Source organism: Hypanus sabinus, chromosome 26 (assembly GCF_030144855.1).
Source record: "Hypanus sabinus isolate sHypSab1 chromosome 26, sHypSab1.hap1, whole genome shotgun sequence".
Classification (NCBI taxonomy): Eukaryota; Metazoa; Chordata; class Chondrichthyes; order Myliobatiformes; family Dasyatidae; genus Hypanus; species Hypanus sabinus.
The window spans coordinates 46,630,250-46,646,126 of NC_082731.1; the positions used below are offsets into that span (position 1 = coordinate 46,630,250).

At 42.2% G+C, this 15,877-nt stretch overlaps 1 protein-coding gene across 1 annotated transcript in view; it reads right to left on the reverse strand.

Annotated features, from left to right (window-relative positions):
• The window catches only part of rnaset2l (ribonuclease T2, like), a 66,860-nt gene that overhangs the window by 20,056 nt on the left and 30,927 nt on the right, over positions 1 to 15,877 (reverse strand). Inside the window, exons 6-7 of the mRNA XM_059951350.1 lie at positions 10,149 to 10,213; positions 5,179 to 5,292 (exon numbers count right to left, since the gene is read on the reverse strand). Of these exons, the coding sequence (XP_059807333.1) occupies positions 5,179 to 5,292; positions 10,149 to 10,213 (179 nt within the window). The remainder of the gene's footprint in view (positions 1 to 5,178; positions 5,293 to 10,148; positions 10,214 to 15,877) is intronic.

Here is a 15,877-nt window from a genome sequence, read left to right on the forward strand (position 1 = left end):
AAACCACTTCTGTAGAAAAATTTGCCAAGAACAATCATAGTCATGGAAAGACCACGATCGCCCACATTGTATGACATGGCACATAATGATGATCACCCATAATGATGCCCTCTTTTCATTGCCATCATCCGGGAGGAGGTACAGGAGCCTGAAGAGACACACCCAATGTTTCTGGAACAGCATCTTCCCCTCCATCCTCCGTCTCCTGAATGAACAATGAACCCATGAATTCTACCTCATGATTTTCCCTTTTATTTGCTGCTTTCTTAATTAAAAGAAATATATATAAATTACAATAAGTATTTGTGTGTGTATATGACTCTGTCTGTGTGTATGTCTATATATGTATAGTTGTTATCATTATATATTGCAGTGTACTTCTGCCACAAAATAACACATTTAACAAGAGACATCAGTGACATTGGACCCGACTCTAAAGTTTTGAACGAGGTTCCTGTGAAGATAGAGAAATGCTTCGGTTGTCATTTTCCATGATATTATATAAGGGAAATAGTGTTTTTTGATAGGGTTTGCTCAGGTTCTTTGAGGATGTAGCAAACAGGGTGGAGAAAGGGGAAACTAGTGGATATCGTGGATGTGAAGTTCCATGACGAATGGATTGAGGTATTGTATTGTTATTTTTCCCGTAGTTTAACTTTACTGTGCTTCAAGATTCAAAATTATTTATTGCTATTCTTCGGTACATGAGTAAAAATGATTGTTACTCCAAATTCCATGCAGCATTAAAAACACAATAAGCACAAAGAACACAATAAATATAAATACGTAAAATCAGGTTATATACACAGACTGATTGCATGTATGTACATAAACTGATGCTAGGTACAGGAGTATCTCACAGGAAATGATAAAGCCTGTTCAATCACCTATTTACACTCAACGGCCACTTACTAAGCACATCTGCTCGTTAATGCAAATATCTACTCAGCCAATCACGTGGCAGCAACTCAATGCATAAAAGCATGCAGACATGGTCAAGAGGTTCAATTGTTGTTTAGACCAAACATCAGAATGGGGAAGGAATGTGATCTAAGTGACTTTGACCGTGGAATGATTGTTGGTGCCATTTGGGGTGGTTTCAGTATCTCAGAAACTGCCGGTCTCCTGAGATTTCATGGAGAATGATGAGAAATTCAAAAGAAAATCCACGCGTGTAAGTTATGTGGGTGAAAAGACCTTGTTAATGAGAGAGGTTAGAGGAGAACGGCCAGACTGGTTCAAGCTGACAGGATGGTGACATTAACAGAGATAATCACATATTACAGTTGTGGCATGCAGAAAAGCATCTCTGAACATGTAACATGCCAAAACTTGAAGTGGATGGCTATAGCATTCACTCCTGTACCTAATAAAGTGGCCATGGATTATATGTATAATACTGTAGTTCAATGAATTTTGCAGTAAGTACTGTACGGTTTCTGTATCTTTCTAGAAACTTCTCAGTTTTCTGTAGCAGGTGTCACACCACTTGAATTTGGCTATTTTACAGGTTAGTCGTTATCACTGGAATGTCGTTATCTCTGGTTTGAGTGTGAGTTTACCATGACTACTTCGTCCTTCATTCATGTACCACTTAATAAAACTGCTAGCAATAAACTTTATGCCCCATTCTTGACTTTCAAAGAACCTCTGGATCACAAAACCATTAGGATTGTGATGTTCGAATTCATTTCAAGAGGACTTGAATATAAAAGCAAGTGTGTAATGTTGTAAGTTTATAAAGCACTGGTGAGGCCTCCTTGGAGTATGGTGAGCAGTTTTGAGTCCCTTATCTCAGAAAGGATGTGGTGAAACTGGAGAGGGTTCATGAAAATGATTCTGGTAATGAAAGGGTTACCATATGAAGACCGATTGATGGCTCTGGGACTGTACTTACCAGAATTCAGAAGAATGGTGGTTCTCATGGAAACCTATTGAATATTGAAAGGCCTCAACAGAGTGGATGCGGAGAGGATATTGCAGTGGCCAGAGGGTGCAACCTCAGAATAGTGGGATGTCCCTTTAAGACAGGGATGAGGTTGAATATCTTTAGCCAAAGTGTGGTGAATCCGTGGAGCTTATTGCCACAAGTGGCTATGGAGCCAAGTCATTGGGTAGATTTAAGGCAGAGCCTGATAGATTCTTGATTAGTCAGGGCATTAAGAAAGGCAGGAGATGGGACTGAGAGAGAAGTGGATCAGCCATGACTAAATGGTGGAACAGACTCGATGGGCCAAATGGCCTAGCAGAACTAGGTCATGATACATTTATATTAGTGGTTCACTTACCAAGCAGTTTTTAAGATAAAGAGACTGATATACAGCGGAAAGGCTGAGCAGTTTGTTCTGATACTTTCCTAGCAAAGAAGGTTAAGCAGAGTAGCTTTATACCATCTTGTTTTGAGAAGAATGAGGTTTCCTGTTGAAACATACTAAATTCTAATGGACTCTAATATAGATGTAGAGGTGATATTTGGTTTGCCTTCAGCCAGGTGCTGTGGTCTCAGACTGAGTGGTCGGATATTTCAGTCTGAAGTGAGATGCAGCTTCTTCACATGGGTAGGGTACTTGACTCGGGAAAGTTTAGATTTTGATGCTAGTGAAATACTAGCACCACATACAACTCAACACTAATCAAATTATTTCCACTATATTGTATCTTGCCTCAGATACAATATGAAACAACATCAGCTTTTCTGCTAAATCAGGGCTTCCCAACCCTTTTTTAATGCCATGGATCCCTACCATTAACTGAGGGGTCCGTGGACCCCAGATTGGGAGCCCCTGTGCTAAAGAGTGGAAAGGCAGTAAATAGCATTAAGTGCTTTGGTTCCGATATATCCAAATATTTTGCGTGTGCATGAAATCTGCTTTTTCAAACCAGCTGCAGGTCCTCCCTGCATTACAATTGCCTGATTTATTGACAGCTGTGCATCAGAACGTTCCCATTAAATATTATTGAGTTCAAATGAGAACCAATTTTAGCCAGAAAAAAAAAGCCACATGCACAAAATGCTGGAAGAACTCAGCAGGCCAGGCAGCTGCATCTATGAAAACGAGTAAACAGTTGACTTTTTGGGCCGAGATCTTCATTAGGACTTCATCAAGACGAGAGGTCAGAGTAAGAAGGTGGGGTGGGGGGAGGGGAGGAAGAAGCACAAGGAGATAGGTGAAAGGGGTGGGTTGGGGGAATGAAGTAGAGCTGGAAAGTTCCAGAAAGAGATACAGGGCAAGAGGAGGGGGAATTTGATAGGAGAGGACAGAAGGCCATGGAAGAGAGGGAAGAGGGTGGAGCACCAGAGGGAGGTGATGGGTGGGTAAGGAGATAAGGTGAGAGAGGAAAGTGGTGAAGGAGATGAGGGAACGGGCAATTACAAGGAGTATGAGAAATCAATGTTCGTGCCATCAGGTTGGAGGCTACCTAGGTGTTGTTCCTCCAACCTGAGCGTGGCCTCATTGAAGGCCATGGATGGACATGTCAGAATGGGAATGGGAAGTAAAATGAAAATGAGTGGCCACCAGGAAATTACACTTTTTCTGGTGGACAGAGTGCAAGCACTCGGCAATGCGGTCAATCTATGTTGGGTCTCACTGATATACAGGAGGCCACAGCGGGAGCACTAAACACAGTAGATGACCTCAAGGGACTCACAGGTGGAGTGTCGCCTCACCTGGAAGGACCGTTTGGGGCCCTGAATGGTAGTGAGGGAGGAGGTGTAGCACTTGTTCCATTTGCAAGGATAAGTACCAGGAGGGAGATCGGGGGGGAGGGACGAATGGACAAGGGAGTAGAGTAGGGAGTGATCCCTGTGGAAAGCAGGGGTGGGGGGGGAGAGGGAAAGATGGACTTGGTGGTGGGATCCCGTTGGAGAATGTGGACGTTACGCAGAATAATGCGCTGGATGCTTATTTAGTTATTATTATTATTATTATTATTATTATTATTATTATTATTATTATTATTATTTCCTCTCTTTGTATTTATTTGCACAGTTTGCTCTCTTCTGCACTCTGGTTGAACGCCCTAGTTGGACAGTCTTTGATTGATTCTGTTATGGTTGTCATTCTATAGATTTACTGAGTATGCCCACAAGAAAATAAATCTCAGGGTTGTATATGGTGACACATATGCACTTTGATAATAAATTTACTTTGAACTTTGAAGTTACTTTGATAATTGATAAGCGATTGTTTCTGGTAATCCTTGTGCAACAGTAGAGTGTTAAGCAATTTAACATCCACTAATACTTCAAGCCCATCAAAACCAGCCACTGAGCATGGAATATCCTTATCTTGTACCATTCTAGTTAGGCACAGGAAGACAATCCATAAATGTTCAGTACAAGAGATTCTGCAGATGCTGGAAATCTGGACTAATACACACAAAACGCTACAGGGACTCAGCAGATCAGGCAGCATTTCAGAATCAGAATCAGGTTTAATATCGCTGGCACACATCCTGAGATTCAGAAAATGTGTAGCTGGGGTGGTTGATGGTTGTAATGAGTTGTTCTCCAGACTTGGCAATTTACTTGCGAGTGTTTCATCACCATGCTAAGAGACAGCCTCAGGGGTGGTGTGTCCTCTGAACGCTTGGCCTTCACATAATTTTCAATCAGGTCTCCATGAATGGCGAGGAAGCAATTGCAAGTAAATTGCCAAGTCTGGACGACAACTCAACTCAACCATATAGATATATATGAAGTTAAACTCAGTCAGTAGTGCAATAAAAGTAGTGAGGTAGTGTTCGTGGGTTCAATGTCCATTCAGAAATCTGATGGCAGAGGGGAAGAAGCTGTTCCTGAATCAGTGAGAGTGTGTCTTCAGGCTCCTGTACCCCCTCCCTGATGGCAGAGGGGAAGAAGCTGTTCCTGAATCGCTGAGTGTGTGTCTTCAGGCTTCTGTACCTCCTTGATGGTAGCAATGAGACGAAGGCACCTAGGGTGAAGGGGTTCTTAATGATGGACACCACCTTTTTGAGGCTTTCTACAGAAAGGAATAGAGTTGATGTTACTTGGCCCTGATCAACATCATTCATTATGTTACTTTGGCAGTATGGTTACCATATTGTGATTTTTTTTTTGTATTTTCTGACCTGGACAAGTTAAGGAACCCATTCATGACCAGGAGATGGTCTGTATTGTGTGCTTCTCCTTGTTAAAATGAGAAAATAACTCACTTATTGATGACAAACTTCATCCGGAGCTGGAGTGCAAGGCTGAAGTATTTGTGTGGCGTGGACATGCTATCAGCACATGCTGCACAAGTACCATGCTTGCTCCATTCGTTTGCCCTGTAACATGTCAGAAAAGTCAATGTACTATAACAAGAACTACTGTGAAAAGAAACCAAAAAAAAAAATCATCGCATCCAATATTGAGAAAAGGATCAAATCCACTAAGTCTGTATCAGATCAGGATGTTTTACGTCCTCCCCGTGGAATGCGCGGGTTTTCTCTGGGTGCTCAGTTTACTCCCACAGTCCAAAAGACGTACTGTTTAGTAGGTTAATCGGTCCTTGTAAATTGTCCTCTGATTAGGTTAGGGTTAAATCGAGGGTTGCTGGGCAGCGTGGCTCAAAGTGCTGGAAGAGCCCATTCTTGGGAAGTAAATCTTCTTTACAATTTACTGGTGAAATGACAGGGTTCCATCACTGCTTGGGTTTTTTCTTCAAATTGTACTGCAGATTTAATTTTGTGTTTAACCTTGGATTGGTACAGACAAGTAATTTCAGCAGGGAGCAAAAACTCTACACCATCCTGCAGTATCAGGTACCTATCTAACATGAGATAAGTTACACAAAATATTGATCTGATACACCATTGAAGGCAATCAATTGCACAGACTTTGCAGCACAGGGACAGTTCATTCAAACTAATCAGGTGTTTTTGCTCTAACTGGGCCTCCTCCCAATCTCCCTGGTCAAATCTAACAGCAAAGCCCACCTTCCACTTCAGTCTTTTGTTCATATCTAGTTACTAATCAAATATTTTCAAAGCATTTGCCTCAGCTATTCCCCAGGTGGCTTACTTGTTCAGATAAAGAAGCTCCTTCTGAAACAAAAGGAATGTTTATCCTTCTGAAATGAGGGGTTGGGGGGTGGGGTGGGGGAAGGTGTCATGGTAGTGAAGTGGGTAGCATAACACCATCACGGCACCAGCCACCCAGGTCCAATTCCCGCCACTGACTATAATGAGTTTGTACATTCTCTCTGTGACCGTGTGTGTTTCCTCCAGATGTTCTTGGTGGCTGCTAAGAGACGTACATGTTAGGAGGTTCATTGGTCACATGGGTGTGATTGGGCAGCATGGGCTTGTTGGGCCAGAGAGACTCATTAGCATTCTGTATCTCTAAATATAAATTTAGAAAAACAGAATATACTGGGAATACCATTTTCTACTTCCATCAAAGAAATGGCTTAATCACAGAGCATAAGGCAGTTCCCATAACAGACCTATTCTCCAATTTTTGGCTGTCCTAAAGCTAGAATTTTCTAAAAGCCTGACATGTCTGGAAGCTCAGATAGTTAACTTCTCTATATCTGTTGTTTTATTTATGCTCTGTGTAAGACTCAGTTTCTGTGTGATGAGCAAAACCAATATGGTCCAGCTTTACTTTAGAAGCAGATTACAGGAAAAATATGTCCAAGTACAAAATAATTCATGTAGTTTTCGAACTTTGTGATTGCCTTATCCAAAATTAGGGGCAACGCAAAATCTAACATAGGCTTGAGCTTACTAGGATTTTTCTCCTCAGTCTTGCAAACGAGGATTCTGATCATAGGAGAAGTTGTTGAGAACTGTGTGGACACACAATGGGCTGGGATGTCATTCCCACTGGGAACTCACTGGGTACTCTGCAGAGGGTGGCATGCCCCAGATTTCTTTCAGGCCCTTCAAGAGTGAGATTCTAGTCAAAGGACCTAGGAGATGATCAATAGGCCAGAGATTTCTGGTGTGGTAGTTGATAAGTGGGAGGAATAGAAGATGTGTAGAGATATGGAAGCAAAGGCTGGAATTGGTTTGGGAGGATTTGTGAAATCATGTCATCATGTGACATGTCGTATGACGTGGGCAATCACAGTCTTTCCATGACTATGATTGATCTTGGCAAATTTTTCTACAGAAGTGGTTTGCCATTGCCTTCTTCTGGGTAGGGTCTTTACAAGATGGGTGACCCCCAGCCATTATAAATACTCTTCAGAGATTGTCTGCCTGGCCTCAGTGGTCACATAACCAGGGCTTGTGATCTGCACCGGCTGCTCATACGACCATCCACCACCTGCTCCCATGGCCTCACGTGACCCTGATCGGGGGCTAAGCAGGTGCTACACCTTGCCCAAGGGTGACCTGCAGGCTAGCGGAGGGAAGGAGCTTTTGCTGCTGCTTGTGCATGGGAGGGGTGCTTTGGGGGTTCTAACATTTTTCTGTCACTCATTGTTCGGGTTTTCTCTCTCCCTGTTTCATGGATATCTGCGAAGTGTAAGACTTTCAGGTTGTACACCATGCACATTCTCAGGTATTAAATTGAAACATTGAACCTCCACCCCGCCACCCCAGTGGGACGATAGAGTACCAAACTGTGCAACAGCTTCAGGAAGGTGGAATGGAACTCATCGCAAGATGACTAACACCTAGCCAACGGTTGAAGCTGGTTACCTTAAACCACTACAGATCCCAAATAAAACTAATGATGTGAGTGGTATGTGCCTTTGTTTAGCCGAGCCTAGAATGTGCAAAAGGATCCTGCTCAATTAACATGAAAACGTGTGTGTTCACATGACCACATCAAGGAAGACCTGGGAGGACTAACCCTATATGCATTCATCAGTCTGCTTCTCAATATTATTCAGTTGCAATATATACAGCTGTGTTCAAGAATTTTCAGCTGAATGGTGAACATTAATTTATTGGAAACAACAATAATCAGATCAGATTTGTGGTGTGCTGCAGTTGTTTGTCACCCGTATCAATGATCTGGATGATAATGGGGTTAACTGGATCAGCAAATTTGCGGATGACACCAAGATTGGGGGCTGTAGTGGACAGTGAGGAAGGCTAACATGACGCGCAGGGATCTGCATCAGCTGGAAAAATGGGCAGAAAAATAGCAGATGGGAAATTAATATGGAAAAATATGAGGTTTTGCACTTCAAAAGGACCAACCAGGGTAGGTCTTACACAGTAAATGGTAGGGCATTGAGGAGTGTGGTAGACAAAGGGATCTGGGAATAATATGTTGAAAGTGGCATCACAGGTAGATACGGTTATAAAGAAAGCCTTTGGCACATTGGCCTTCATAAATCAAAGTACTGAGTACAGGAGCTGGGTCATTGTGTTAAGGTTGTATAAGATGTTGGTGAGGCCTAATTTGGAGTATTGTGTGTAGTTTTGTTCACCTACCCACAGGAAAGATAGAAACAAGGTTGAAAGAGTGCAGGGGAAATTTACAAGGATGTTGCCAGGTCTAGAGCAGCAAATTATAAGAAAAGATTGAATAGGTTCGGACTTTATTACTTAGAACATAGAAGACAGAGGAGATTTAATAGAGGTATACAAAATTATGAGGGATATAGATAGGGTTAATGCAAGCAGGTGTGTTCCAGTGACGTTGGCTGGGACTACAACCAGAGGTCATGGATTAAGGATGAAAGGTGAAATATTTAAGGGGAACCTGAGGGGAAACTTCTTCACTCAGAGGGCATGAGATTGTGGAACAAGTGGTGCATGCGAGGTTGATTTCGACATTTAAATGAAGCTTGGATAGGTACACGGATGGTAGGCATATAGAGGGCTATAGTCCTGATGCAGATCAATGGGAGTAGGCAGTTTAAATGGTTTGCCAAATACTAGATGGCCTGAAGGGCCTGGTTCTGTGCTGTACTTCCTTATGACTTTATAAGACCCTCAAAGACAAGGAACAAAGGTTCAGCACAAAACTCATTGTAAGACTAAGTTTAGCTAGCTAGGGCAAATATTATCTTTAACCCCATAACTCCTTCAGCATCATATCTGACAAATAGTATTTTGACAACTAGTTGGTCTAGGGAGTTTTGAGTTTGCCTGAATCTACCTTAGTTAATATTTAGGTATGGTAATACAAGGGATGGGTGGTGGGGTGGAGATATGTTTCTCCATCCCTCTGCTAACCTGTGGGTCACCCTTGGGCAAGGTGTAGCATCTACTTAGCTCACCGATGAGGGTCATGTGGGGCCATGGGAGCAGGTGGAGGTTGGTCGTATGTGCAGCCGGTGCAGATCACAAGTCCTGGTTATGTGACCACTGACGCCAGGCAGACAATCTCTGAAGAGTATTGATAATGGCTGGGGTCACCCATCAAGTAAAGACACTGCCCAGAAGGCGGCAATGGCAAACCACTTCTATAGAAAAACTTGCAGAAGCTAAATTATTTGGAAAGACCAGGATTGCAGACATCATACGACACGACACATAACGAACAAACAAAGACAGGAGAAACAGCTCACACACAACAGGTGATTAATTCTGAAACTATGATTTTTATTTTCCCAAAAATCTGTTGGCACTCATCCTATAACAGAAATACATATTTGATAAATTATCAATCAGAACTATGACGTTTTATTTATCATTTACAATGTTTTACCTTTTCCTGCTGTTTATTATATCACACAACAGTTGACACTCATGAGGTCTACAGTGTCAGAGTTACTCTGTAATCAGTCCCACTATGATGTGTTAAGAAGATCAAAGGCTTCTATTTTCCCAATATTCGATTCAAGATCCTAATTCCTTAAGACTAAAAGGCACTGGAGTAGAATTAGGCTATTCAGCCCATCTAGACTGATTTATCATCCCTCTCAACATTCTCCTGCCTTCTCCCTGTAATCTTCGATGCCCTGACTAATCAAGAACCTATCAACCTCCACTTTAAATCTAAGCACTGACTTGACCTCCAAAGCCATCTGTAGCAATGGATTCCATAGATTTACCACTTGCTGGCTAAAGAAATTCCTTCTCAGCTCTGTTCTAAATGGACGTTCATTAGTCCCATGACTGTCTTCTTGACAAATGGTAAAAGTAAGACCCAATATCCTTTCAAAAAAGCCTTAAAGAATACGACTGGGAAATCACCACCTTAGAATCAGATTGTCTAATTCCATGCTACTTACCAAAACTTGAAAGGCTCAAAGTTGGTTAGACTTGGCCAATAATGGAACAATTTGTCAGTAAGATTCTGTTACAGAAGACAAAAGAATTGAAAATTTTAAATAAAAAAACACAGCAACAATTTTTTTAATTATTTAATATTTCCATTGCACTTGTTGAAGCTGTGGCACTTAATTGTCAATAATCTGGTAAAATGTTGGTAACTTGGTAAAATGTTCCTCAAGGTTATCAATTTCAAAGATTTTGGTCCAAAGATACAAAGTAGGAGTGGGTAAAATAAACTTGGGCTTTTGAAATAGGACCTGGCGTTGAATTTTGCTCCAAAATTACTGTAAGAGAACATTGTTACAAGCATAAAAAATTGCATATTACAAGAAAAGCTTTGTCTGAATCTGCTTCCTGCAAAACAGTTCCTTTCTCGTAAGAGTGATTAAAAAGTGGTTTGTGACCAGCTGCCAAGTCAGTGCAGAGTAGCCCGGTGGCATCTTTATAGGTTCAAGCCAAACTCCAACCCTGTCATCAAACACAAGGGATTCTGCAGATGCTGGAAATCCAGAGTAACACACACAAAATGCTGCAGGAACTCAGCAGGTCAGGCAGCATCTATGGAAATTAATAAACACAAGAGATTCTACAGATGCTGAACATCCACACACAAAATGCTGCAGGAACTCAGCAGGTCAGGCAGCATCTATGGAAATTAATAAACACAAGAGATTCTACAGATGCTGAAAATCCACACACAAAATGCTGCAGGAACTCAGCAGGTCAGGCAGTATCTATGGAAATGAATAAACACAAGGGATTCTGCAGATGCTGGAAATCCAGAGTAACACACACAAAATGCTGAGGGAACTCAGCAGGTCAGGCAGCATTTATGGAAATGAATAAACACAAGGGATTCTGCAGATGCTGGAAATCCAGAGTAACACACATGAAGTGCTGAAGGAACTCAGTACGTCAGGTAGCAAATATGGAAAGTGATGCTGGTCTTTGGCTAGCTCTCCCATTGTCCCATGCAATTAAAAATTGGCTCTGACAGCCACTATACCTTAAGAATCTTATCAGCTGAAGGCATTGCTGTAATAGTTCCTCAGGGCAGGGTCATGACTACGTCAACTTCAGCTGCTACATTAATCACATTCCTTCCATTATAATGTCAGGAGTAAGGCTGATTTACATATTTTTGGGTACCAAGCACTTCACCGCCTAATGTAACTAGACATGAAAACCATTCAAGAAGACAGCTCTCATTATCATCTTCTCAATGATGGGCATTAAGAGCTGGCGTTCCAATAATGCTCGCATTGCCTTCATGAATTATAAAACCATACATGTGCAAAATGCAAGAACATGCTTATGCACTGAATTCTATGACATTCAGATTCAGGAGAGAGAATCTGTTCATTCGAGCAGCTTTTATTTCCTCAAACTTAGAAGAAAGGCTTTAGTACTTGGGAAGGAAAAAAGAAAGGGCAATATCTTCTGACTGGGGTTTATGATCTTTTCTTGCTCTTTGTTCCTATCTGATTGTGTTCTTACTCACTGCTAGTGAAGCTTGTTGTGAAGGATTTTATCACCTTCTCGTTGTGACCATCAGGGAGGAGGTACAGGAGGCTGAAGACACATACTCAATGTTTTAGGAACAACCTTCTCCCCTCTGTCATCAGATTTCTGAACAGTCCATCAATCCATAAATGCAACCTTAGTGTTTGAGGTGGTAATGGGGACAAGCTCCCACTACCTACTAAATGCTCCAATGCGTGTGTGTCTCAAACAGCCTCTGGCAACCAAGTCCAGCCCTTGGCCTTCACATGTGGCTTAGCTACTACGTCTGGCGGAACCGTTCCCACTGACTGGAGAATGGGCAGAGGTGGGTTACTGGTACCTTAAAACCAGTCACTTTGGGCAGATGGGGCTTATCAGCTCATCTAGGAGAAGGAGCAAAATGATTGGCCCTCTGGAGGATCGGAGTGTAATCTACGCTGGAGCCAGAAGAGATGGGGGAAATCTTAAGTGGATTTTTTGCATCCGTATTTGCTTAGGAGTTGGACTCAGAGTCTATAGCGTGAGGCAAAGCTGTAATGTGATCATGAACCCTGTACAGATGGGATAAGGGAAGTTTGGATAAGATCATGGAGGGCTATGATTCAGGTGCAGGGCAATGGGACTAGGCAGATTAATGGTTCAGCACAAACTAGATGGGCAGAAGGGACCATTTCTTTGCTGTGATGTTCTATGTCTCTATGACTCTGTATAGCTGCTAGATGTCTTGTATCCTTCCTATGTGGAACGCAAATTTTAAATACCACGGAAACGTCAGGTACACTTACATCATACAGTATCACCGAAAAGTAAATATACCAGAAGATATTAGATATTAGATTAGTTTTTATCTACAATTTGAGAGGGATAAGGGCAGATCAGAGGTGTCAGTGTTGCAATTAAATAAAGGAGACTACGAAGCCATGAGGGAAGAGCTGGCCAAAGTTAAATGGGCAGATGCCCTGGCAGGAAAGACAGTGGATCAGCAGTGGCAGATATTCTTGGGCATAATACAAAGGATGCAAATGCAGTTCATTCCAATGAGAAGGAAGGATTCAAAGAGGGGCCACAGTGGTTGACAAAGGAAGTCAGAGATTGTATAGCATTAAAGAAAAAGAAGTATGACAGGGCTAAGATGAGTGGGAATACAGATGATTGGGAAAGTTTTAAGGAACAGCAGATCTTACATAAAAAAGCAATACGGAGAGAAAAAATCAGGTTTGAGCTCAGTCTAGCCAGGAATATAAAAGGGGATAGCAAAAGCTTTTTTAGCTATGTGAAGAGAAAGAAGATAGTTAAGAACAATGTTGGCCCCTTGAAGAATGAATTGGGAGAAATTGTTATGGGAAACAGGAAAATGGCAACAGAATTTAATTCATACTTTAGATCTGTCTTCACCAGGGAGGACACAAGCAATCTCCCAGATGTATGGATGAGCCAGGGTGATAAGATATCAGAGGAATTGAGACAGATTGACATTAGGAAAGAAACTGTGATGAGTAGACTGGTAGGACTGAAGGCTAATAAATCCCCGGGTCCAGATGGTCTGCATCCGAGGGTTCTAAAAGAGGTGGCTCAGGAAATTGCGGATGCATTGGTAATCATTTTCCAATGTCCCTTAGATACAGGATCAGTTCCTGAAGATTGGAGAGTGGCTAATGTTGTCCCACTTTTCAAGAAGGGAGGGAAGGAGAAAACGGAGAACTATCGCCCTGTTAGCCTAACGTCAGTCGTGGGGAAGATGCTTGAGTCCATTATTAAGGATGAAATAGTGGCACATCTAGATGGCAGAAATAGGATTAGGCTGAGCCAGCATGGATTTACCAAGGGCACATCATGCTTGACTAATCTGTTGGAGTTTTTTGAGGGTGTAACAAGGATGTTAGACGAGGGTAAGCCAGTAGATGTAGTGTACCTAGATTTTCAGAAGGCATTCGATAAGGTGCCATATAGGAGATTGGTGAGTAAAATCAGAGCTCATGGCATTGGGGGCAGGGTTTCAACATGGATAGAAAACTGGTTGGCAGATAGAAAGCAAAGGGTAGCAGTGAATGGGTGTTTCTCGGACTGGCTGGAGGTGACTAGTGGGGTACCACAGGGCTCTGTATTGGGACCACAGCTCTTTACGATTTATGTCAATGATTTAGATGAGGGCATTGAAAACTATATCAGCAAGTTTGCTGACGATACTAAACTGGGTGGCAGTGTGACATGCGAAGAGGACGTTAGGAGAATACAGGGAGACTTGGATAGGCTGAGTGAGTGGGCAGATACTTGGCAGATGTCATTCAATGTGAATAAATGTGAAGTTATCCACTTTGGAAGCAGGAACAAGAGGGCAGAGTATTGTCTGAACGGTGTAGAGTTAGGTAAGGGAGAAATGCAAAGAGACCTAGGAGTCCTAGTTCACCAGTCAATGAAGGTGAATGAGCAAGTGCAACAGGCAGTGAAGAGGGCAAATGGAATGTTGGCCTTTGTTACAAGGGGAATTGAATACAAGAGCAAGGATGTCCTTTTGCATTTGTACAGGGCCCTGGTGAGACCACACCTGGAATATTGTGTACAGTTTTGGTCTCCAGGTTTAAGGAAGGACATTCTGGCAATTGAGGAAGTGCAGCGTAGATTCACTAGGTTGATTCCTGGGATGGCAGGGCTGTCTTACGCAGAGAGATTGGAGAGATTGGGCTTGTACACACTGGAATTGAGGAGATTGAGAAGGGATCTGATTGAAACGTTTAAGATAATTAAAGGATTTGATAGGATTGAGGCAGGAAATATGTTCCAGATGTTGGGAGAGTCCAGTACCAGAGGGCATGGATTGAGAATAAGAGGTCATGTGGCAACCCATTTCCTGGCGTATCCGAACCGACTCACAATTAGATAGCCTACGGGGGTTTGCGAGCACAGAGCTTTGGAGCCTCTGCGCCATGGGGGGCCGGTTGACAGAGGCTTAAAAGTGAGGCTGAAGTTTTTGAATAAAGTTTTTTCCTTCGACTGCAGTTACCGACTCCGTGTCATAATTTTAGCGCTGCGTGTAGCACACCGCTACAGTCAGTTATTTAAAACAGAGTTGAGGAAGAGCTTCTTCTCCCAGAGAGTTGTGGAGGTGTGGAATGCACTGCCTCGGAAGACGGTGGAGGCCAATTCTCTGGAAGCTTTCAAGAAGGAGCTGGATAGATATCTGATGGATAGGGGAATCAAGGGATATGGGGACAAGGCAGGGACTGGGTATTGATAGTGAATGATCAGCCATGATCTCAGAATGGCGGTGCAGACTCGAGGGGCCGAATGGTCTACTTCTGCACCTATTGTCTATTGTCTAAAGCTATTGATGAGACAAAGGAGCAGAATTAGTCCATTTGGCCCATTGACTCTGCTCCGCCCCTTCATCATTCTGATCCATTTCTCTCACACAATCTGCTGTAACCCTTCATAATCTGACTAATCACGAGCCTACCAACTTCTGTCTTAAATGCACCCAATGGCTTGGCCTGCACAGCCACCTTTAGCAGTGAATTCCACAGATTCGCCATCCTCTGGCTAAAGAAATTCCTCCTCATCTCTGTTCAAAAGAGACTTCCCTCTATTCTGAGATAATTTATTTATACAGTGATGTAACTTATAACAAAAAATATTCATGGAAAGATTTCCGAATTTTTCCTAGTGGTAACATTGAGAAATTTATGTATTAAAATTACACATTAAGCATCAATTTCAACACACTTATGAAAAAATGTTGTAGTATAAAACACATTCAATTTCTCTTTCAAGACATAAAAAAACTGTAAATTCTGAAATACAAACAGAAAATGGTGGATACATTCAATGGGTCAGGCAATGTCTGTAGAAAAGGAATCAAAAATGATGCTTTACATTGAATACCCTTTGCCAATTTTGGTGAAGGACCTTTGACCTTAAATGCTGACACTATTAGTCTTTCCACGGACGCCACCTGGCCTACCAGGTGATTTCAGCCATTTTATTTTCATTTTTTATCCTGTAAGCTTGCCTGCACCGCTGAGTGTTTCCGGTCTATACAAGATAGCAGCCGTTAAATCTTCAGCATGCCATCGTATTGTGTATATGTGTATATACATATATATATATATTCTGATGGTTATCTGTGTATTATTACACCTGTTTTCAGCTAATATCCTTACCACACATGGAAGGTGTCCATATGTAA